This window comes from Pleurodeles waltl, chromosome 1_2 (assembly GCF_031143425.1).
Source record: "Pleurodeles waltl isolate 20211129_DDA chromosome 1_2, aPleWal1.hap1.20221129, whole genome shotgun sequence".
Classification (NCBI taxonomy): Eukaryota; Metazoa; Chordata; class Amphibia; order Caudata; family Salamandridae; genus Pleurodeles; species Pleurodeles waltl.
In genome coordinates this window covers 1,171,941,600-1,171,964,176 of record NC_090437.1, presented here as the reverse complement: position 1 = coordinate 1,171,964,176, position 22,577 = coordinate 1,171,941,600, and the positions used below count along the sequence as shown (strand labels likewise).

The 22,577-nt window shown below is 44.7% G+C and overlaps 1 protein-coding gene across 7 annotated transcripts in view; it reads right to left on the bottom strand.

The window, feature by feature from the left end:
* The window catches only part of SORCS2 (sortilin related VPS10 domain containing receptor 2), a 1,939,515-nt gene that overhangs the window by 191,834 nt on the left and 1,725,104 nt on the right, over nucleotides 1-22,577 (bottom strand). For all 7 annotated transcript variants that reach the window (XM_069203288.1, XM_069203250.1, XM_069203258.1 and 4 more), the window contains exon 14: nucleotides 10,395-10,502. In XM_069203288.1, coding sequence (XP_069059389.1) covers nucleotides 10,395-10,502 — 108 coding nt within the window. The remainder of the gene's footprint in view (nucleotides 1-10,394; nucleotides 10,503-22,577) is intronic.

Sequence of the window (22,577 nt, the reverse complement as noted above, 5' to 3'; positions counted from 1 at the left end):
TCCCAGTGCTGTAGGCAGATGAAGTTGAAGTCTTTGATATCCCTGAGACTTCCAACAGGAGGCAAACTCTACTTCAAGCCCTTGGAGAAACTTCACAAGCAGGATACACAGGGAAGTTCAATCTTTGTCCTTTTAAGGCAGAAGCAGCACCTGCAGGCCAACCCAGCAAAGCACATACAGCAAAGGGGCAGTACTCCTCCCCAACTCTTCAGCTCTTCTCCTTGTAGAGGTTCCTCTTGATCCAGAAGTGTTTTAAAATTCTGCGTTTTGGGGCCACTACTTATTTCAGTTCTGGCCTTTGGAGTAGGCAAACTTCAAAGGAAAGTATCTGCTGTTCACCAGATCCTGCCTTGCCCAGGACTGGCTCCAGACACACTCCAGAGGGCCAGAGACTACAATGTTTGAGGATAGGCATAGCCCTTTCAGGTGCAGGTATCAGCTCCTCCATCCCCACTCTAGCCCAGGAGACTCATCATGATATGCAGGCTACTCCTCAGCTCCCTTTGTGTCACTGTCTAGAGAGAATTCACAAACAACCCAAATATCAGTCTGACCCAGACGTGGATTCCACAGGCAGGCAGGGATACAGAATGTTTAAGCAAGAAAATGCCCACTTTCTAAAAGTGGCATTTTCAATCAGACAATCTAAAAAGCAACTCTATCTAAAGATGTATTTTTAAACTGTGAGTTCAGAGACCTCAAACTCCATGTCTCTATCTGCTCCCAATGGGAAACTACACTCAAGAGGAATTTAAATGCAATCCCCATGTTAACCTATGAGCGAGATAGGCCTTGCAATAGTGAAAAATGAATTTGGCAGTATTTCACTATCTGAACATGTAAAACACACCGGTACATGTCCTACTTTTTAAATACACTGCTCCATGCCCTTGGGGCTACCAAAGGGTATCCCTTAGGGGTGCCTTACATGTACAAAAAGGGAAGGTTTAGGCCTGGCAAGTGGGTACACTTTCCGGATCGCACTGGCAGTGCAAGACTGCACACATAGGCACTGCAATGGCAGGCCTGAGACAGGGTTACAGGGCTACTCGTGTGGGTGGCACAATCTGGGCTACAGGCCCACTAGTAGCATTTGATTTACAGGCCCTGGGCACACCTAGTGCACTTTACTAGGGACTTAGCAGTAAATCAAATACACCAATCACAGATAAACCAATCACCTGTACAATTTACATAGGGAGCACTTGCACTTTAGCACTGATCAGCAGTGGTAAAGTGTGCAGAGACAATAAAACAGCAAAAACAGAGTTCAGCGTATCATACAAACAGGAGGTCAGATGGCAAAAAGGCACAGGAAACACACCAAAAGATGCCAGGTCTAACAGAAGCGGTCCAAAAAAATAAAATAAGGAGAATTATAGAAAAGTCAAAAATTCCAGCCCAGCTTTCCTGAAGTATCAATAAAGGTAGAATGGATGACCTATCAAATACTATTGATCAGTCCTGCAGGGCTAACAAATTACCCTCTTTCTGATGTGTGAAGACTGTTTAAGATGGCTACTAGCACCAGATAGAAGCCTGCCCTTCATCTAATAGGTAGTGTGACTCAAAATGGTTACCAAATCATCTCGTCAAGTGCTTTCAATAAGCTTTCGAGAACAATCACCTTCCAGGGGTCATCTGGTGAACCAGTCTTATTGGAAAGCAGAGTTGAGTTATCTTGCATTCATCAGATCTATGACAAAGGCGATGGCCGAAAGGATGGAGGAAGGCCTGCGTAACACTGTTTAGAATCTATTAATTTATAGAATCTATTTAAAGAGAAGTGCAGGCCTAGATTAAAAGGCAGGGCATCTGAAGGATTTTTATCCTGGGGCAGCTGCTGGATGGTGAAAAAGTGAACAACCTCAATGGAAGATGGGAACCTGAAAAAGAGTTACTCGTGTCCTCAGACTCTTCATAGATATCAGGGAAAAGAGAACACATGGCATCAAAGTTCCATACCTTAAAAAGGCTTTAACAGGGATTAGAGAGTTAGAGTAGAAAAGGGTAAAAAATTGTCATGCCAAGACAGAGGCTTCACCTTAGGAGGAAGAGAGGCTGATGATAAATTTAATATCCATAGTGTGACCACTTCTGTTGGAAGGTTCATTCGCCAGCTGCATTCAGATGAGGCTGGCAAACTCCTCAGAGTGGTGCTGTTATGCAATTTCTGCAACATTATGCCTTTGATAGTTAAGGTCTGCAAAAGGAATTACTAGGTCTCTAGACTTAAGAGCCACTGCCCCATGTCTGGACCCTGTGTTACAGGAGCAAATCAGACAGGGTTGAGGCGACATTTATCATCTTTTCTTCAAAAAGCCAATGGAGAATTGTCTTCTATACAAATGAGTAACTGAACTTCTGAGTGTTCATTTACCTAAGAGGGATTCACAAGCCTGCCTTTATATGTTTGATAGTCTGAATGCGAAACATGATGTGATTCCTGGAGCAGCAATTTTTCTCATCACAACAATCTAAAGGACTAGGACATCAGGATTACATCCATGTTCACAGAAACAGGGCTTTTGTGTAGACTTGGATGGGGTAGCTCCTTTAAATCTGTGGGCAAATCAGATGTGGGCAAATCAGATGAGGAATCTCCAGAATGTTCCAAGAAGCTTGCCATTGATGGCATAATGTTATGTGACTGTGCCAGAAGTATGCCTGTAAAAGTCTGCATACACAGCAGGGAGCTGAGAAGCTACTTATGTCTGCCTAACAATTTTGTTGAAAATCCAGATGTTATGCAAGACATCAGGGGGCTGAAGTGACTTAGTGTCAGGTACAGGGAATTACTGTATGGTATATGTACGTCAGTGATGGCACGAAAAGCAAGTGTACAAATGTTTGCAAGCAAATGACACATGCAGTTTTATAGTTAAAGCTATAACAGTGTCAGGTGTAAAATGGGGAATGCAAGCTGAATGGGGGCCTCCATAAGATCAGTATGTGACTGCATGGCACAGCAGGTTTCTAGTACCGTAGGTAAATATTCTTTGGCATAGTTTTCAATTTGATGCTTCTCCTTAGCACTGTGTGGTTGTATCGCATCGACCTTCTGGCTGTCCTGGATTTCTGACACCTCTCCTCTGTATCCTTGCCTGCTCCCTTCTGCTTGTTCTTTCTCTCTAAGTGTCTAGTGTTCCTGTTTTTCACTGTTAATGCCCTCTCTCTGTATGTTGCTTTGTCTGTGTCTCCTTCTATTACTCACTTTTGTTACCCTCCCTTCTCTCTCCTATTTACTACTCTTTGTCTGCCTTCTTCCCATCTTTCCATCGGTTCTTGTCCTCTTGCTCTTTCCTCTCTGTGCATCTAAGTTTCTCTCTGTGACCTGCCTTCTCTCAATCAATTGATACTTGTGTACCTCTCCATCATCTCCCACCCTCATATGTACTCATACTCACACAGGTTCTCTCCATTCTTCTTACTCACTCTGCTTAGTGGATGTCTCTTCCTCTTAAGTCTTGCTGTTTATCTCAGTCTTGAAGAGTAGATTCATCCTGTTGTCTCTGTGTGTCTGCTCTATGAGTAGACCCAGTGAGTGTGAGTCCATCCACTTCCCACTTTCCTGTAGGTGGCAGTTCTTTTTGGCAGAGCTCTACAGTTTTCTCTTGCTTTACATGATTGAGCAGGATCTGCACTGTTTTCAGCCGTCCCACTCAGCTTATTGGAGGGTGCATCTTTCTGGGCATCCCGGCTCGGTAGTAGGGGCAGGACCAGGCAGCACACTATCCTTTTCACAAGCCAGGACTACTTCAGCTCAAATACCACACTGTGCTGAGTGATAGGTGCAGCACATCTGTGGAAGATGCTTAGAAAGTCTCAGACAGAGAAAGGTCATGATTGTGCTTCTCATCATGAAGTAGCCAACTAGATCAGACTAGCCTCATTTCTCCCAGATAACCGCTTTATGTTCTCTTTACTGCACTACTCTCCGCAAAAGACCTCAAAACAAGACTAGCTAACAGTTTTTCCACCACTTGCTGTACAAGAAGCATTTCTGTGTTACACTAATGAGCTCAATGTGGCTCCAGCACAGGGCTTCTTTTAACATGTATGGTATTAACTAGACAGCAAGTGGATACAATACTGCTTTCATTTTATCTGAGGCAATGTCTTTGATATTGGGTGGAGCATCATGTGAGCCAAGTGATTATTATTGAGAAATTGCTTCTTATGCAGACAGTGCCACCATCATAGAGGGGTTGGACAGGAAGTTGCCTAGACCCTACAGTTAAGAGGCTAACTGGGGTTTCCACCTTCCTGTGAGAGGGGGGATATGAAGTTGTTCCTCATGTACGCAATGTTGCTGTGATCATTTTGGCTTGTGCATTACTATACTATGGGCCTGATTACGATTGTCTCCGTTAATTCCGACCCGTGCATAAACCCCTATTTACATACGGGTCAGAATACGAGTTGGAAGGTATTTAACACATCTGAAACTTATAGAATGAATTAAATACCTCAGCCATTGTTAAATTCTGTCAGGTGTACTAAACACCGAAACACGCATGTTATTCCCCAGAACCTCCTAATTGGTGCCATTTATCACACTCGATAAATAACGTACCCCAAGGTATCCTTATTTACCGGGGAGACAAATAGCACCTACACTTGTAATCAGGCCCTATGTCTCATACTCCCATGAATAACTCTCTGTACACACTCAAAGCTGTCCATTCACAGAAACTACCCCCTTACACACACACACTGTGTCTGCATAAAAACAGTACCACCACAGTCACTGCCTCTTCGTCCCAAGAGCATATCCTAATGAATTTTACCCTCACATACACATTTGCATGACTATACACTTTGCTTCAATATGTAGTCACAATTTGTTCTTTGAAAACATTCTAGTCGCACCAGCGACAGCCAAGAGAAATTTTACTTTACGTGTGACCACTGCTGCATTCTTCCTTAAATTAAACAAAAACTCGAGGATTGATTATACAAGGATGACTTTGCATCTAATCAGATTTTTCCACAAACTCCAAAATGTAAACCTAGGACACATGCACATTGCTCAAGGTCATGGCATATTTTTAAAAAGGGTGTACTTATTTTTAAATAGCAAAATACCCTGGCAAAAACAGAGGGGACCACTTCACAAAAAGGCACTGTGACTTATCCTTGCATTAACACTCAATTCCTGTAGTAAGCCATGATCGCTCCTGGTTTACTTATTAAAACAATATGGAAGGAGTACTACCAGTGTAAGAAACAACTACTCACACACCAGAAACATATAATACATAAACCTAGCGTATAGAAAATAAAATAGCACTGGTAAATGCATTCGGTTTCGCCTATGTGATTTATGTTGTTTGGTTTTTTTGTTGTAAGATTTAGCCTGGTAAGCAGTTGTGCAATATAAGTTACTGAAACTCCATAAAAGTGTTATGACTTGTTTATTGAGAAACCCAATATACTGTGCAATAACTGGTGGTAATATAATGCGGGGAGATTAGATAAATGGCGGAGGACAATGAAAAAAACATGCAGCGGCCAAGCACGTTTGATATGTGTGCCATAGTTGAGCAAGTCCATGAACTAAACTTGCAAAGAGTTGTGAAATGCTCTCACCTTGCCTCGAGACGAGAGTCTGAAAAAAAGAGTAACAAATATAAGACAAACAATATTCCATACAATGATCTGGGTCACCTCTATGTGTCTGTGCAAGTTCATGTAATGGGTGGCTGTTTATAATGCAGCAGGCTTGAAAGCTCTGGCACAGAGGATAAAAGGCACTGCCAATATCTCACAGTGCCTGTCATTAGGGTAGGGCACAAAGGTGTTCAGAATACATGCTTATCCAGTCCATGGCGAGAGAAGAACTCTGGGCAATAGCTTGCTTAATCTCCACAACAGCCCTCATAGCACTTGGATGTCTGTCTTCACCCTGGGGCTGTCCAGGAGTGGGCACCTCACAGGGAAAAGCCAGGAGGGGTTCCACAGCAGTATGCGTGCAGCGCCTTGAGACCCTAACGGGTGAGTAGTGCGCTATACAAGTGCGAAGTTTACAGTTTTGACCTTTGAGGCCTTATAGTAGCTGTAGTTCATGCTTTGCGACACGTCAGAATGCACGCACATCATTGAGACATACTTTCATGCAAGGCAACATCCTGAGAGGTGGTATTATTAAAGTCACGCAGTGTGAGTGTGACGATGATAATAATAATATAATGATAATAATAATTATAATTATAATTATAATTATAATAACGATAATAATAATAGTTGCTCCGTATTTACAATACGGTGCACCATGGAGGTCGTTAGCACAACTGTGTAAACATTTTTGACACTATGGTGGCACTTTGCTACACTAGCGTCAAAACGCTAGTACAGCAATGCACAGGGAGGTCCGTTGGTTGCATCATTTTAATGCCTGCACTGAGAAGAATCCACAAATCCAATAAGTTGAACCAGAGATATGATTTTTTAAAGTTTGTATTCAAAATAGCACTACCTGGTTATCTGGTCCCGCTCTACCGTGTCGTAGTCAAAAGTTAAAGCTGATCGCGATGGAGAGCGGGTCAGATACAGAGACCCAGTTTGTTAGATGTTAGAAATGGGGTTTTTGGTTGGCAGTCAGGTTACCCCCTGTCCAAGCAAAAGCCCTCACTCTAGTCAGGGTAAGTCACACACAATCCAAGATTATCCGGTGCCCACCCTCTGGTAGCTTGGCACTGAGCAGTCAGGCTTAACTTAGAAGGCAATGTGTAAAGCATTTGTGCAATAAATCATACAATAACATAATATAGCACCACACAAATACACCACACAGTGTTTAGAAAACTATATAATATTTATCTGGGTATTTGCAGGTCAAAACGATCAAAGATGCAATATGAATTTGTAAAGATATCACTAAAAAGTGATATAAAGTGTCTTAAGTCTTTAAAAAGTAAACAAAGTCTCTTTCAAGCCCAAAGTACCTGGTTTGGAGTGGAAAATCCCCGCAGAGGGCCGCAGAAGAGGAGATGCGTGGAATAAATGGTGTGTGCGTCGGTTACGCCCCTTCACACACGGACTTGCGTTGTTATTTTTCATGCGGGGAGACGTACGTCGTTCTACGGGAGGAAAAATGGTGTGTGCGTCGGTTGCGCCCCTTCACACACGGACTTGCGTCGTTTTTTTTCACTCGGGGAAGACGTGCGTCGTTTTCCGGCACACGGACTGTCTCCTTCTATGGATCGCGGGATTACCAGATGTCCCAGGGTCTGTGGGTGGATTCTTCGGCTTGTTTTCCAGCTGCGTGTCGTTCCGGGAGGCTGTGCGTGGAATTTTCTTCCTCACGGCAGGCGTCACGTCGATTTCCCCCCTGGAAGTCGGGCGGTGTTGTCCATGCGAGGCCGTGCGTCGGAATTCCGGTCGCCCCGTAGGCGTCGCGTCGAGCAGCGTCAGTGTGAGGCGATTTTCTCGCCGCGGAGCAATCAGTGCGTCAAGATTTTCGGTGCACGAAGAGTCCAAATGAAAAAGAGAAGTCTTTCTGGTCCTGAGACTTCAGGGAACAGGAGGCAAGCTCTATCCAAGCCCTTGGAGAGCACTTTTACAGCCAGACAAGAGTTCAGCAAGGCAGCAGGCCAACAGCAAGGCAGCAGTCCTTTGTAGAAAGCAGACAGGTGAGTCCTTTGAGCAGCCAGGCAGTTCTTCTTGGCAGGATGTAGTTTCTGGTTCAGGTTTCTTCTCCAGCAAGTGTCTGATGAGGTAGGGCAGAGGCCCTGTTTTATACTAAATTGTGCCTTTGAAGTGGGGGTGACTTCAAAGAGTGGCTAAGAAATGCACCAGGGCCCCTTTCAGTTCAATCCTGTCTGCCAGGGTCCCAGTAGGGGGTGTGGCAGTCCTTTGTGTGAGGGCAGGCCCTCCACCCTCCCAGCCCAGGAAGACCCATTCAAAATGCAGATGTATGCAAGTGAGGCTGAGTACCCTGTGTTTGGGGTGTGTCTGAGTGAATGCACAAGGAGCTGTCAACTAAACCTAGCCAGACGTGGATTGTAAGGCACAGAAAGATTTAAGTGCAAAGAAATGCTCACTTTCTAAAAGTGGCACTTCTAGAATAGTAATATTAAATCCGACTTCACCAGTCAGCAGGATTTTGTATTACCATTCTGGCCATACTAAATGTGACCTTCCTGCTCCTTTCAGATTAGCAGCTGCCACTTCAACAATGTATGAGGGCAGCCCCAATGTTAGCCTATGAAGGGAGCAGGCCTCACAGTAGTGTAAAAACGAATTTAGGAGTATTACACTACCAGGACATATAAACTACACAGGTACATGTCCTGCCTTTTACCCACACAGCACCCTGCTCTAGGGGTTACCTAGGGCACACATTAGGGGTGACATATGTAGAAAAAAAGGGGAGTTCTAGGCTTGGCAAGTACTTTTAAATGCCAAGTCGAAGTGGCAGTGAAACTGCACACACAGGCCTTGCAATGGCAGACCTGAGACAAGGTTAAGGGGCTACTGAAGTGGGTGGCACAACCAGTGCTGCAGGCCCACTAGTAGCATTTAATCTACAGGCCCTAGGCACATATAGTGCACTCTACTAGGGACTTACAAGTAAATTAAATAGCCAATCATGGATAAACCAATCAATAGTACAATTTACACAGAGAGCATATGCACTTTAGCACTGGTTAGCAGTGGTAAAGTGCCCAGAGTTCAAAAGCCAACAACAACAGGTCAGAAAAAATAGGAGGAAAGAGGCAAAAAGTTTGGGGATGACCCTGTCAAAAAAGCCAGGTCCAACAAGGAGTCTCTCCAGAGACTCCAGGTGCTGGCAGAGAGAAGTCTTTGCTGTCCCTGAGACTTCAAACAACAGGAGGCAAGCTCTAGATCAAGCCCTTGGAGATTTCTTCTCAAGATGGAAGGCACACAAAGTCCAGTATTTGCCCTCTTACTCTGGCAGAAGCAGCAACTGCAGGATAGCTCCACAAAGCACAGTCACAGGCAGGGCAGCTCTTCTTCCTGAGCTATTCAGCTCTTCTCCAGGCAGAGGTTCCTCTTGGTTCCAGAAGTGTTTCTCAAGTCTGTGGTTTTGGGTGCCCTTCTTATACCCAATTTCCCCTTTGAAGTAGGCCTACTTCAAAGTAAAGTCTCCTTTGAATGTGAAATCCTGCCTTGCCTAGGCCAGGCCCCAGACACTCACCATGGGGGTTGGAGACTGCATTGTGTGAGGGCAGGCACAGCCCTTTCAGGTGTGAGTGACCACTCCTCCCCTCCCTCTAGCACAGATGGCTCATGAGGATATGCAGGCTACACCCCAGCTCCCATTGTGCCACTGTCTAGTGTGAGGTGCAACCAGCCCAACTGTCAAACTGACCCAGACAGGGAATCCACAAGCAGGCACAGTCACAGAAAAGGTATAAGCAAGAAAATGCCCACTTTCTAAAAGTCTGATTTTCAAACACACAATCTTAAAATCAACTTTACTAAAAGATGTATTTTTAAATTGTGAGCTCAGAGACCCCAAACTCCCCATGTCCATCCGCTCCCAAAGGGAATCTACACTTTAATCAGATTTAAAGGTAGCCTCCATGTTAACCTATGAGAGGGACAGGCCTTGCAACAGTGAAAAACGAATTTAACAATATTTCACTGTCAGGACATATAAAACACATTACTAAATGTCCTACCTTAACCATACACTGCACCCTACCCTTGGGGCTACCTAGGGCCTACCTTAGGGGTGCCTTACATGTAAGAAAAGGAAAGGTTTAGGCCTGGCAAGTGGGTACACTTGCCAAGCGAATTTACAGTTAAAACTGCACACACAGACACTGCAGTGGCAGGTCTGAGACATGATTACAGAGCTACTTATGTGGGTGGCACAACCAGTGCTGCAGGCCCACTGGTAGCATTTGATTTTCAGGCCCTGGCACCTCTAGTGCACTTTACTAGGGACTTACTAGTAAATCAAATATGCCAATCATGGATAAACCAATTACATACAATTTACGCAGAGAACATATGCACTTTAGCACTGGTTAGCAGTGGTAAAGTGCTCAGAGTTCAAAAGCCAACAGCAACAGGTCAGAAATAATAGGAGGCAGGAGGCAAAAAGATTGGGGATGACCCTGCATAAGCAAAAAAGTCCAACACTGCCACACACCTAAAGGCTGGAATGATCTGGCCCTGCACATCAGCGCTTCCTCCTCAGTTCTTGACTTCTACAAGAAACTGAAGCCCTAGTTCTTCACCTAGCCCGGACCTTGGCTCTGCCCAGACAGCTCCTGCTTCAGCGAAAGGCTACTCACCCAGGTGAATTCTACGCTGTAGAGATACTCATAACATGACATGACATATTAAATTGTTAGTGGCCAGTATTGCCAGCAATGACTGAGAAAATGTATAATAATCTTGCAAAAACAGGAACTTACGTCATGACAAGAGTCTCGTCACCAGGTTCACTGAGCAGCCCATCTACAAAGACAGATGTGCTAGTAAAGTTGTGGACGCTCCAGGTCTGCCCTTCATCAATGCTGAATCTGTAGAAAGAAATACATGTTTTTGCTTTTATGTTGAACAATTAACATTCACTGATTTGCAGGGCTATTTTTGACACTTCATTTTAGAGGAATCTATTTGCAAATATCAAGAGTGATTATATCAATTACTGTGAATGTTGGATCAGTGTCTTGAAATTCATTAATATCTACCTTGTGTTTTGGTATATGAAGGTAAATTTGAAAAACATCCTCTTTTAAATGTTCTTGAATCTTATGCTGGGCTGCTTTACAAATGAGAGGCTATTTTCGAGGTATGATAGCAGAAAACCATGACCACAATATCGTCTGTCAGAAATATGAAGTCCTAAACATCTCTTACAAGAATATCGCCACATTGACGTTACTGATAGATCATCTGCAGCCAATTGCACAATATTTTTGGAAACAATATTTAGGACACAACATTTCTGTCAGACGATATTTTTTGCTAATGGTATTCTGACATAGAACCAACTTGCAACTGCATTTTCTCTGCTGATGATCCTCCACGTCGCTTCGCCCCTGCCCTTGCTTTCGTGTTAGATATTATTCTAATTTAGCTCACTACTTTTTTGTTTACCTATCAATGAGACATCTGACTCTTTCCAGAATTTTTCTCCAGAATCCCTATGATTCCTCCCTTTTCACCTATGTTGCTGCAGTTCGTCTTCCCACTGTTACTTCCAGCAGCCAACAATGTTTTGTTACACAATACCTACTCCATACTAGGTTACATCAATGCCTCTTAAGGGTCTCTTTTCATTGCTGATGTATTTCTTTAGTGTCTCTTAAACAACTCTTTGTGGCCCTTCCCTTGACGCTCAGGTCCTAATCCTCCTCTTGTGCTTACAGAGTCACCTGGATCCCTTCATTGCCTACTCCTCCTCCCTCTTTGGTCTGCCAATGTTTCTTCAAGATCTCTTCATTATTCACTTTCTGGAGCTACCGTGTGACTTCAGTCTCCTTTCACCCACCCTTTCTAGCGGAAGTATCTAGGTTCTATCTCAGCATGTTCTTTTTGCCCTTCTACAACCATATGCCAGAACCGCATGTATTTCTTCGTCTTCTGGACCACGCTGCATATTCTCATGCAGTTCTTAATTTATAAATGAAAGAGTGCCGTTGCCCGAAGTTCCTTATTAGAAGTCTGAGTCCCATGGAATTAAACTTTGACCTCCTTAATTCACTAGCAGACACTCTCAGTGCCTATATCTGACCCTTACACGTTCTGCTTTCTTCCTATGGTGGGTACCAAAAATAAGTGCTGAAGGCCCCCACCTGAAACCTCCGGCTTAAATTAAGCACTTTCGTCATGGCTCTCCTGTTCCCAATTGTCTAACAGAGGAACAATTCTGTTTCTTGTCAGTTTCCCTTCAGTTCTACATACAGCTCTCCTGCATAGCGTGTAATTACTATGTGTAAATTCTGCAAATTGATGCATAGGGATTCATTATTTCATCCCATTACGTTTTATGTTAGTAGAACTAGCAAATTACTCGAGCACCTAAAGGTACAAATAAAAGATGTCTCCCTCGAGTGTACTCTGCATCTGCTGACTTCACTACTACCTCTTTGACTACTGGTTAATGGTCACAGAAATATCGCCAATATCTCATGGCTTCTCGAAATTGTGTCCCCTGTTATTTTATACTGAGAGATGTTTCTAATTCTTAATTCATATAGTCAAAAAATACAGGTTCAAGTGGTAATGTTTATATTTAGGTGTTTCTATGACACAAACTGTGTGCCATAATAACTTCTACATGCTTCAGGGAAGTGGGCCCCATGACGAAGGGCTGAGGTGACACTGGCTGGCTGCCTCAGCTGCAGTGAAAGAAGAGTGATTACACATACAGCAAGAACGAGTATGCCATAGAAAAGAGCCTCTCGGGGTGTTCTTCGCTACAATACAACAGTCTCTACAACACTGAATACATACCAGGCAGTATAACCAGTGAGAGCTGGACACAGGTGCATCAAGGAAAGGTGTTGAGTCCTGGGCCAGACTAAAAAGCAAACTTAGCCCTGGCAGAAATGTTCAAACCAGTCTCTTACTGCAAGATATCTCAACTACTTTGAAGCAAAGGGGACACATTCGGGCAATCACAGCCCTTCCTACTGTGAAAACAGCCCACCAGGAAAATGCCAGAGTGACAGAACAGCAGTGTCCGTGGTAGTGTCTGCAGTGGGAAGGGGATTAGGAGGGTGGATCTTTTCCTCACGTGATAGCAGGGGTGGCCCCTCTGCTATGCCCAACTACTGAAAGGCAGCCAAGAGTAGAAAAATTAAAAGAATAATAAAAGTGTTTTATTATCATTTTATTTTTCTGCTTAGCCAGTTAGCTGAGTGTAGGGCATGGCGGGCCAGCATCCTCTGCATCTGGGGGGCAGGGGGGTAGGTGCACTCTTAAGTGCACAAGTAGACGGCCGGCCAAACCGACATGCTCACTTAGAACTCTACACCCGAGCTGTGTTTCACAGCCGGGTAGAGACCTAGCGCAGGCTCCCACTCCATAACTGAGCAGCATTATAGTCCGTTCAAGCCAGTCCCAGCACTTCTCTCATGCTGGGTAACAGCTTGAGAGAACGTCTGGATTGGGTGGGGAGGGGAGCAACAAGAGAAGAGAGAGGGCGAGGAACACCAAGGCTACGTCTCCCACTCTGCGCCCTGCCCATCCAACCATTCTTGGGAGCAGCAACCACTGTGTGATAGACGGGTCGTAAGATGGCTGTTTATGTGGTAGTGGTAGTATTGGAGGTAAGTGGTAGTATTGGAGGTAAGTGGTAGAATTGCAGGTATGAGCTAGTGTTGAAATAGGGGGTGTCGCAAATCTCAAGGGTTAATTAGAGCGTGGGCAGAGGCATGCACGTAATTCAATTTGCACGCACTGACCTTAGTTGTGCATGCACAAATCTTTTTCACAAACTTATCCTTGTGTAGATTGTACGCATATTTATGCACCTTTCCCCAATTTGCACTTGTGTAGAAATACATGTTTGTGAATCAGGGGCTGTGCGTTTGTTTCCCCCCAAAAGGGCCTATCTACAGTGCTCAAATTAACCCAGAAAATCTTGGCGTTATTGAATGGGTTGCAGACAACGCAGCTCGGAAACACGGAACACGCAGGGCTCTCTACAGCTCAAACATTAACTGAGATTTACTGAGTGAGTGTATGCGCTGTAGAAAGAGCAATTTCGGGAAAAAACAAGAGCGCAGACGCCACCTGCTTCTGAGCTCTGGGCTGAATAGCTATTATTTTTAGTTCAAGGGAGTACAATAAAATAATTTAAATAAAGCACAACAATTCATTTAATAACACTTATTTTTAAGAACAAAAATCCACTCTCTCCAGCCCTACCGGAGCTTGCGATTCTTTTAAAATGTCCTCAGTCCGGTACAGAAAGTGGGGTCTGACTAACAGTCTGGATTCAGAGTCCATGTAAATTAGTATTTTTAGAATCCGCAAATCAAACGAGACAAGCATCACTTTCTGCCTTTTTAAGCATTACATCCTTCCTTCCTGGCACAGAAACATCTTTATAATCAGAAAATAAAGGTCCCGCAGCTTTCAGCTGCATGTCGGGGAAATAGAAAACCTCAATTTAGCATCTGCCTCGGAAAGCGCGCGGAGGACCCCATGATGGGCCCCCTGACACAGCACTAAAGCGCGCGAGGATTGTCAACGTTTGCCAAACCCAGAGCGAGGCTCGGCAACACCTAATCGAACGCCGCCTCGAAAGAGTGCGCTGCCTCGGCAGATGCAGAAATGTATGATGTGCTGAAAAGCATTGATTCGAGCAAGCAGGGCTCTTGTTTCCGCGCCTGCCTTCTCTGAGCACGTGCAAAATCAGAGTTACAATATACTGGAGCCCCTTGAGCCCTCGTGAAATTTGTGACAAACACGAAAGTATTATGTGTTATAAAGTTAAGACTCTGCTCCTGGAATATAGATTAAGATATCTTTATCAAGCCAGGCGGATTTGTTCAAGTCATTACAGTTATGAATTTTGGAATTTTGCTAGTCGCCCTGAATACATAATCTTTCTCCAAGTTGTTAGATCTAAGTCGGCGTGTTTAGAGGTTGTCCTTTAAAAGGCTTTTATAGAAACTGTAAATGAATATGACTTAATTATAGGAATATCAAGTGCCCATATCTCTACGATCACTGCAAAGGAGCATGCCACAAGTAAAAGTGTATTTCAGTCTGTGTCCTCTTCCGTTCTACCTTACACCGTGCAGGTGGCAATTTTTTCTTTTTTTTTCTTTATAAAGTGCAGCTTTCTGTGTTTCAGCCATCTTAGCGTGCTTTGCAGGTATGAATGTTAATTTCGTGGTCATGAGTCCACCATTGGTGCTTAATGTCTTCCACATCTCCATCATACCTACACGGGAGCTCATTGTACACCGAGGCCCTTATTACTAGTATGGCGGTTCTAGGACCGCCAGACACACAATGGCGGTCGGACCGCCACCAAAGCTGTGGTCTGGCCTCCACATTATGACTGTGGCGAACGCGCCTTGGTCAGACCGCCGGCACCACCAATTTTTTGCCAGCTGGCGGCTTCGTGGTGCCAGCAGTCTTAATCCGCCAGGGCAGCGCTACAAGCACTGTTGCCCTGGGGATTAAGAGTCCCCTTGCCGTTGGCTTTTACATGGCGGTTGCACCGCCATGCTAAAGCTGGTGGAGACAGGGTGCCGGGGGTCCTATGGGGCCCATGCACTGCCCATGCTTTTGGCCCCATGGACAGCCCCTTCGTGCTTCAGTGAAAGCACGACAGGTGCTGTTGCACCCAACGCACTGCCACATTTCTGCCAGCTTGATTACGACCCTGCATCAATGTTTTGGGCTGTTTCCCACTGGGCCAGTGGGAAACTCGTATTTGGGGCCGGGGGAGGGCTGCTGCGTAGGTGGTAACCTGACCACAGGAGTTTGTCAGGTGGGCTTTTCCACCCACCAAACTCATAATCAGGGCCTGAGTTCTTAACCTGTTCTGTGCCGCGGACGTAATGGTTACGTCCTGCGGCACAGTTCTCGTGTGCCCAGGACGTAACCATTACGTCCTTCTTTCCCCCCACCCCCCAAAGGCAGGGATGGAAGGGGAAGCCCTTCCTCTTCCACCCCCGACAGCCCCCCGACCCCCTCACAGCGTGACGTCAGCGCGCAATCGCGCGCTGACCTCACAGAGGCCTCCTCCTATCGCGCTGGAAGCTCAGCTTCCAGCGCGATTGGAATTTCTCTTCCGATCACGTGGAGGAGGCCTGAGAGGCTTCACAGGGAAGGAAATTAATTTCCTTCCCTTTGAGGTCTCTCTGAGCATTTTAGCAGCCGGATTGCCAAGCGATCCGACTGCTATAATGCCCACTAGGCACCAGGGATTTATTTTTTTGTTGAAACTGGCATAAGGGGAGCAACCCCTTGGGCAAGGGTCGCTCCCCAGGGGGGCATTTTTTTTGAAGGCCTTTTCTGCCCCCGGAGGGGGCAGAAACCTCTAGGCACCAGAGATCTTTTTTTTGTTTTTTTGTTTTTGTTTTTTAGAGGTGGGAAGCGACCCCTTAGGCAAGGGTCGCTCCCCTATGGGGCAAATTATATTTAGGCCATTTCTGCCCCCCTTAGGGGACAGTAACCACTAGACACCAGGGAGTTTTTTTTTAACGTGAATTTCACGCAAGGGGAGAGACCCCTTAGGCAAGGGTCGCTCCCCTAGGGGGGAAATTTATTTTAGGCCATTTCTGCCACCCTGGGGGGCAGATCAGCCTATTTTAATTAGGTCGATCCGCCCCCAAGGGGGGGCAGAAACAACTAGGCACTGGGGATTTTTTGTTGTTGTTGTTGTTGTTTTACAGATGGGGAGCGACCCCTTAGGCAAGGGTCGCTCCCCTGGAGGGGCAAATTGTATTTAGGCTATTTCAGATCGGCTGATTTTTGCTACGCCAATCTACCCCCAAGGGGGGCAGAAACCACTAGACACCAGGGGTCTTTATTTTTTTGCGGCAATTTCACGCAAGGGGAGCGACCCATTAGGCAAGGGTCGTTCCCCTGGGGGGGACAAATTTATTTTAGGCCATTTCTGCCCCCCTTGGGGGTAGATCATCCTATTTTTATTAGGCGATTGGGCAGAATCCACTAGGCGCCAGGGATCTTTTTTTTTTTTTGTGTGTGTGTTTCTTTTGTTTTTTTTAGTTGGGGAGCGACCCCTTAGGCAAGGGTTTCTCCCTAGGGGGGAAATTATATTTAGGCCATTTCTGCCCCCCCTTGGGGTCAGATTGGCCTATTTTTACGAGGGGGGCAGAAACCACTAGACACCAGGGAGTTTTGTTTTTTACGCCAAATTCACGGAAGGGGAGAGATCCCCTTAGGCAAGGGTCGCTCCCCGGGGGGGGGGGAGAATTTATTTTAGGCCATTTCTGCCCCCGAGGGCAGATCGGCCTATTGTTATTAGAAGCAGAAGCCTCTAGGCACCAGGGATACATTTTTTGGCCTTTTTTTTTGTTTGTTTGTTTTTTAGAGGTGGGGAGCGACCCCTTAGCCAAGGGTTGTTCCCCTAGGGGGCAAATTGTATTTAGACCATTTCTGTCCCCCTTGGGGGCAGATCGGCCGATTTTTGTTAGGCCAATCTGCCCCCATGGCACCAGTGATTGATGTGTGTGTACGCGTATGTTTTCTTTAGGGGGGCAGCCCCTTGGGTAAGGGTCGATCCCCATGGGGGCACATTAATGTTGGCCGTGTCTGCCCCCAAAGGGGGCAGATGGGCCTATTTTTGGAATGCCCATCTGCCCCCAAGGAGGGGAAGAAAGACCACCAGAGGCCAGGGAAGTTTTTTTTTCAAAAATAAGAGGGTGGGGGTATGGCCATACTCCCACCCCAAATAAATGGGGCAAAAGTTGTTCTGCCCACCAGTGGGCAGATGGGGCAATTACCCCGATCCACACCCCAGGGGTCAGAAAGTCTACTAGATGACAGGAAATTTTAAAAAATATATATATATTGGGGTGGTGGCTACCAACCAGTATGGGCCTGGTTACGCCCCCCCTCAACTGAAGGGGGTAACAGTCCTTCAGCACTCTAAAACATCTTATCTCACAGCAAGCAAGAAGACATTTGATTATTTTGGGTTTTAGTTTTACATTTGAGCCATGAGAGCTTGGCTAACTCTCAAAATCGTCCCACTTGGAATGGCAAGGGCTGCACTTTATGGACTTTGGGACACTGCCATGTAGAATAATCCAAAAGGCCTAGACACATCTGAAAACTAAACATCTGGGTGATTCCAGGGTGGTGTGTCTCACATGCACCCGCACCATTTTCATACCCACAATAGCCTGCAAACCTCCAACTTGGCTGGAAATCACACATTTGTCCCACGTTTTTGTGATGGAACCTTCCAGAATCTGCAGGAATCCACAAAATTCCTACTACCCAGCATTGTCTCATCTATACCGATAAAAATTCTGCTGCACTTGTCAGCCTAAAAAGGTTTTTTTGCAAACTGCTCTTTTGGACTCCCTTTGGTTCCCCCTCAATATCGACATGTTTTTGGCTCTTCCATTTCACAGGCACTAGGCCCACCTACACAAATGAGGTATCATTTTTACCGGGAGACTGAGGGGGACGTTGAGTGGTATGAAATTTGTCCCAGTGCGGTAATCCCACACAGAAATGTTGGAAAAATGTGATTTTTTAGCTAAATTTGAGGTTTGCTGGGGATTCTGGGTAAGAAAACATTGGGGGATCCACACAAATCATACCTCCCTGGACTCCCTCGGGTGTCTAGTTTTCAGAAATGTCTGGGTTTGGTAGGTTTCCCTAGATGGCTGCTGAGCCCAGGACCAAAAATGCAGGTGCCCCCGCAAAAACAGGTAGTTTTGTTTTTGATAATTTTGATGTGTCCAGATAGTGTTTTGGGGCATTTTCTTTTGCGGGCAGTAAGCCTTCCCACAAAAGTGAGGTACCATTTTTATCGGGAGACTTGGGGGAACACTGGGTGGGAGGAAATTTGTGGCTCTTCTCTGATTCCAGAACTTGCTGTCACCGAAATGAGAGGAAAAAGTGTTTTTTTGACCACGTTTTGAGGTTTGCAAAGGATTCTGGGTAACAGAACCTGGTCAGAGCCCCACAAGTCACCTCATCTTGGATTCCCCTAGGTGTCTAGTTTTCAAAAATGCACTGGTTTGCTAGGTTTCCTCAGGTGCTGGCTGATCTAGAGGCCAAAATCCACAGTTAGACACTGTAAAAAACACCTCTGTTTTCTGTGAAAAAATGTGATGTGTCCACGTTGTGTTTTGGGCCATTTCCTTTCGCGGGCTCTAGACCTACCCACACAAGTGAGGTACCATTTTTATCGGGAGACTTGGGGGAATGCTGGGTGGAAGGAAATTTTTGGCTCCTCTCAGATTCCAGAACTTTCTGTCACCGAAGTGAGAGGAAAAAGTGTTTTTTGTGCCAAATTCTGAGGTTTGCAAAGGATTCTGGGTAACAGAACCTGGTCAGAGCCCCACAAGTCACCCCATCTTGGATTCCCCTAGGTGTCTAGTTTTCAAAAATGCTCTGGTTTGCTAGGTTTCCCCAAGTGCCGGCTGAGCTAGAGGCAAAAATCCACAGTTAGGCACTTTGTAAAAAACACCTGTTTTCTGTGAAAAAATGTGATGTGTCCACGTTGTGTTTTGGGCCATTTCCTTTCGTGGGCGCTAGGACTACCCACACAAGTGAGGTACCATTTTTATCGGGAGTCTTGGGGGAACGCTGGGTGGAAGGAAATTTGTGGCTCCTCTCAGATTCCAGAACATTCTGTCACCGAAATGAGAGGAAAAAGTGTTTTTTTGGCCAGATTTTGAGGTTTGCAAAGGATTCTGGGTAACAGAACCTGGTCAGAGGCCCACAAGTCACCCCATCATGGATTCCCCTAGGTGTCTAGTTTTAAAAAATGCGCTGGTTTGCTAGGTTTCCCCAGGTGCTGGCTGAGCTAGAGGCCAAAATCCACAGGTAGGCACTTTGTAAAAAACACCTCTGTTTTCTGGGGAAAAATGTGATGTGTCCACGTTGTGTTTTGGGCCATTTCCTTTTGCGGGCGCTAGGCCTACCCACACAAGTGCAGTACCATTTTTATCGGGAGACTTGGGGGAACGCTGGGTTGAAGGAAATTTGTGCGCAACCAGAAGAGTCCAGCTGACGTAACGGTATATTGCTTTCAAAAATCTGACATTGCAGGAAAAAGTTACAGAGTAAAACGTGGAGAAAAATTGCTGTTTTTTTTCACCTCAATTTCAATATTTTTTTATTTCAGCTGTTATTTTCTGTAGGAAACACTTGTAGGATCTACACAAATGGCCCCTTGCTGAATTCAGAATTTTGTCTACTTTCCAGAAATGTTTAGCTTTCTGGGATCCAACATTATTTTCTCACCCATTTCGGTCACTAACTGGAAGGAGGATGAAAGCACAAAAAATAGCAAAAATGGGGTATGTCCCAGTAAAATGTCAAAATTGTGTTGAAAAATGGGTTTTTCTAATTGAAGTCTGCCTGTTCCTGAAAGCTGAGAAGATGGTGATCTTACCACCACAAACCCTTTGTTGATGCCATTTTCAGGGAAAAAACCACAAGCATGCTTCTTCAGCCCTTTTTTCCCATTTCTTTAAAATAAAAACAAAATTTTCACTGTATTTTGGCATATTTCTTGGTCTCCTTCAGGGGAACCCACAAAGTCTGGGTACCTCTAGAATCCCTAGGATGTTGGAAAAAAAGGCCGCAAATTTGGTGTGGGTAGCTTATGTGAACAAAAAGTTATGAGGGCCTAAGCGCGAACTGCCCCAAATAGCCAAAAAAAAAGGCTCGACACAGGAGGGGAAAAGGCCTGGCAGCGAAGGGGTTAAGGGACAACCTTGCTGATTTATAAAGGATGAAATAAGGGCACCCTATCTTTAGCATTTATAGGTTGGTGGAGAAGTCTAAGGTGTCTGAGCCACTGTATGCAAAGGATACTATGATGACTTGAGGTAGCTAGGTTCACAGACTTGCAGCAGGCCTGTGTGATTTCCTTCTAGCCTTAGGATGATAGGTGAAATATTGAGTAATGGTTAGCTGATTAGTTCAATATTGCTTAATTTACCTTTAGGAAAAAAGGTAACTTGACTTTGAGGATCTGTCTGTCTAAGCTTGTGGGTGCTGCATTACAGGTAACATCAAGGCTGCAACTTTTGAACATTTCTCCTCATAGATAATTGTCAGATTGCTTACATTGCTGGTGATCTTTTTTGACCAATCAATATTTAGACATAAAATCTTGCAGCTAAGCTTCTACTAGAACAAAATCACTGCCTCTACCTGCTTACCTCAGGACACACTTTAAGACGATGGATCAATGCCCACCCATCGATTAAAAAGTAGCCCTGATATAAAATGTCAAATTCTAAAATTGCTTATCTGTTATCACAACTGTTTGGGAACATATTGGTTTAAGGGAACATGGATCCCCAGACCCTGCATTAAAAGGCATATTAACAATGAGCAATGTTAAATCCTTGTATTTTAATATCAACTGTTCTTACAGCAGACAGACCAAGTCTGATTTGCATGTGGTTGAGCTCTTTTGACAACACATACGAGGTAAAACAATGGACTGTCACGGAGACGTTTGCAAGTATCTCAACCATCACCTGTGTGTTTTCCTCAGTGCGATGGCCTAAGTGGGACAGGTATGCTCACTTGTGGGTCTTGTGCTCATTGTACCATAGGACTGTAGCAATAGCTCATTTATGACACATACATAGGCATAACGGATTTGGGTGTTCCTTGCAGTCCCGTTCAAAGAGAACCTGGCCCAGTAGTTCAGGATGGACTTTTCCTAATGTAGCAGGACCAATGCTAGTTTGTTTATGACTGGTCTCTATCTCAAGTGGAACACTGAGCGATGGACTGGAATGAGACCTGAGCAATTGCCAGTGCTTGAGACTTTTGAAAGCATTCTACCTATCACCTTCATTTTTCTTGTGTTTTCCTCAATGCATGTGGTTACTTTATCTTTTCTTTTTCATACTGACATATTTTTTAAATTTATATATATATGGAAAATGTCACCTACCCAGTGTACATCTGTTCATGGCATGTAGTGCTGCAGATTCACATGCTATGCATTATTCCACCATGTAGTGTTGGGCTCGGAGTGTTACAAGTTGTTTTTCTTCGAAGAAGTCTTTTCGGAGTCACGGGGTCGGGTTACTCCTCCTCTCGGTCATACTGCGCATGGGCATCGACTCGGTTGTTAGACTGTTTTCCCACAAAAGGGTGTAGGAAGGAGTGATATAGTGTAGCAATATAAATGTTGTATAGAAATAGTAAGTAAGAATAGATGTCCATGCAAATGTAAATGTATATACATATGTACAAATTATAAAAACTGCAATGACTACAGGCTTCCGTGAAGGAGGGAGGGTGCATGTGAATCTGCAGCACTACATGCCACGAACAGATGTAAACTGGGTAAGTGACATTTTCTGTTCTATGGCATGTGTAGCTGCAGATACACATACTATGCATAGACTAGAAAGCAGTTACTTTCCCCAAAAAATGTGGTGGCTAGTCTGTAGGAGTGGGAGTTGTTTGAAATAATGTTCTTGAGACAGCTTGATCTACATTGGCCTGTTGCTTTGAAAATACATCCACACAGTAATGTTTTATAAATGTATGTGGTGTAGACCATGTGGCAGCTTTACATATGTCTGCCATTGGTATGTTTCCTAAAAATGCCATAGATGCAGCTTTCTTCCTAGTGGAATGTGCTTTAGGTGTGATTAAACATTGTCTTTTTGCCTTAATGTAACCAGTTTGTATACATTTCACAGTCCTTCTTGCCAATCCTTGCTTAGAGATAAGATTCCCTTTATGTGGTTATTGAAAGGCAACGAAAAGCTGTTTTGTTTTCCTGAATTCTTTTGTTCTTTCTACATAGTACATTAGAGCTCTTTTAAGGTCCAGAGTGTGAAGGGCTCTTTCTCCAAATGAATCTAGCTGTGGGAAGAAGACTGGCAATTCCACTGTTTGGTTTATGTGAAAAGGTGATACCACTTTTGGCAGAAATTTTG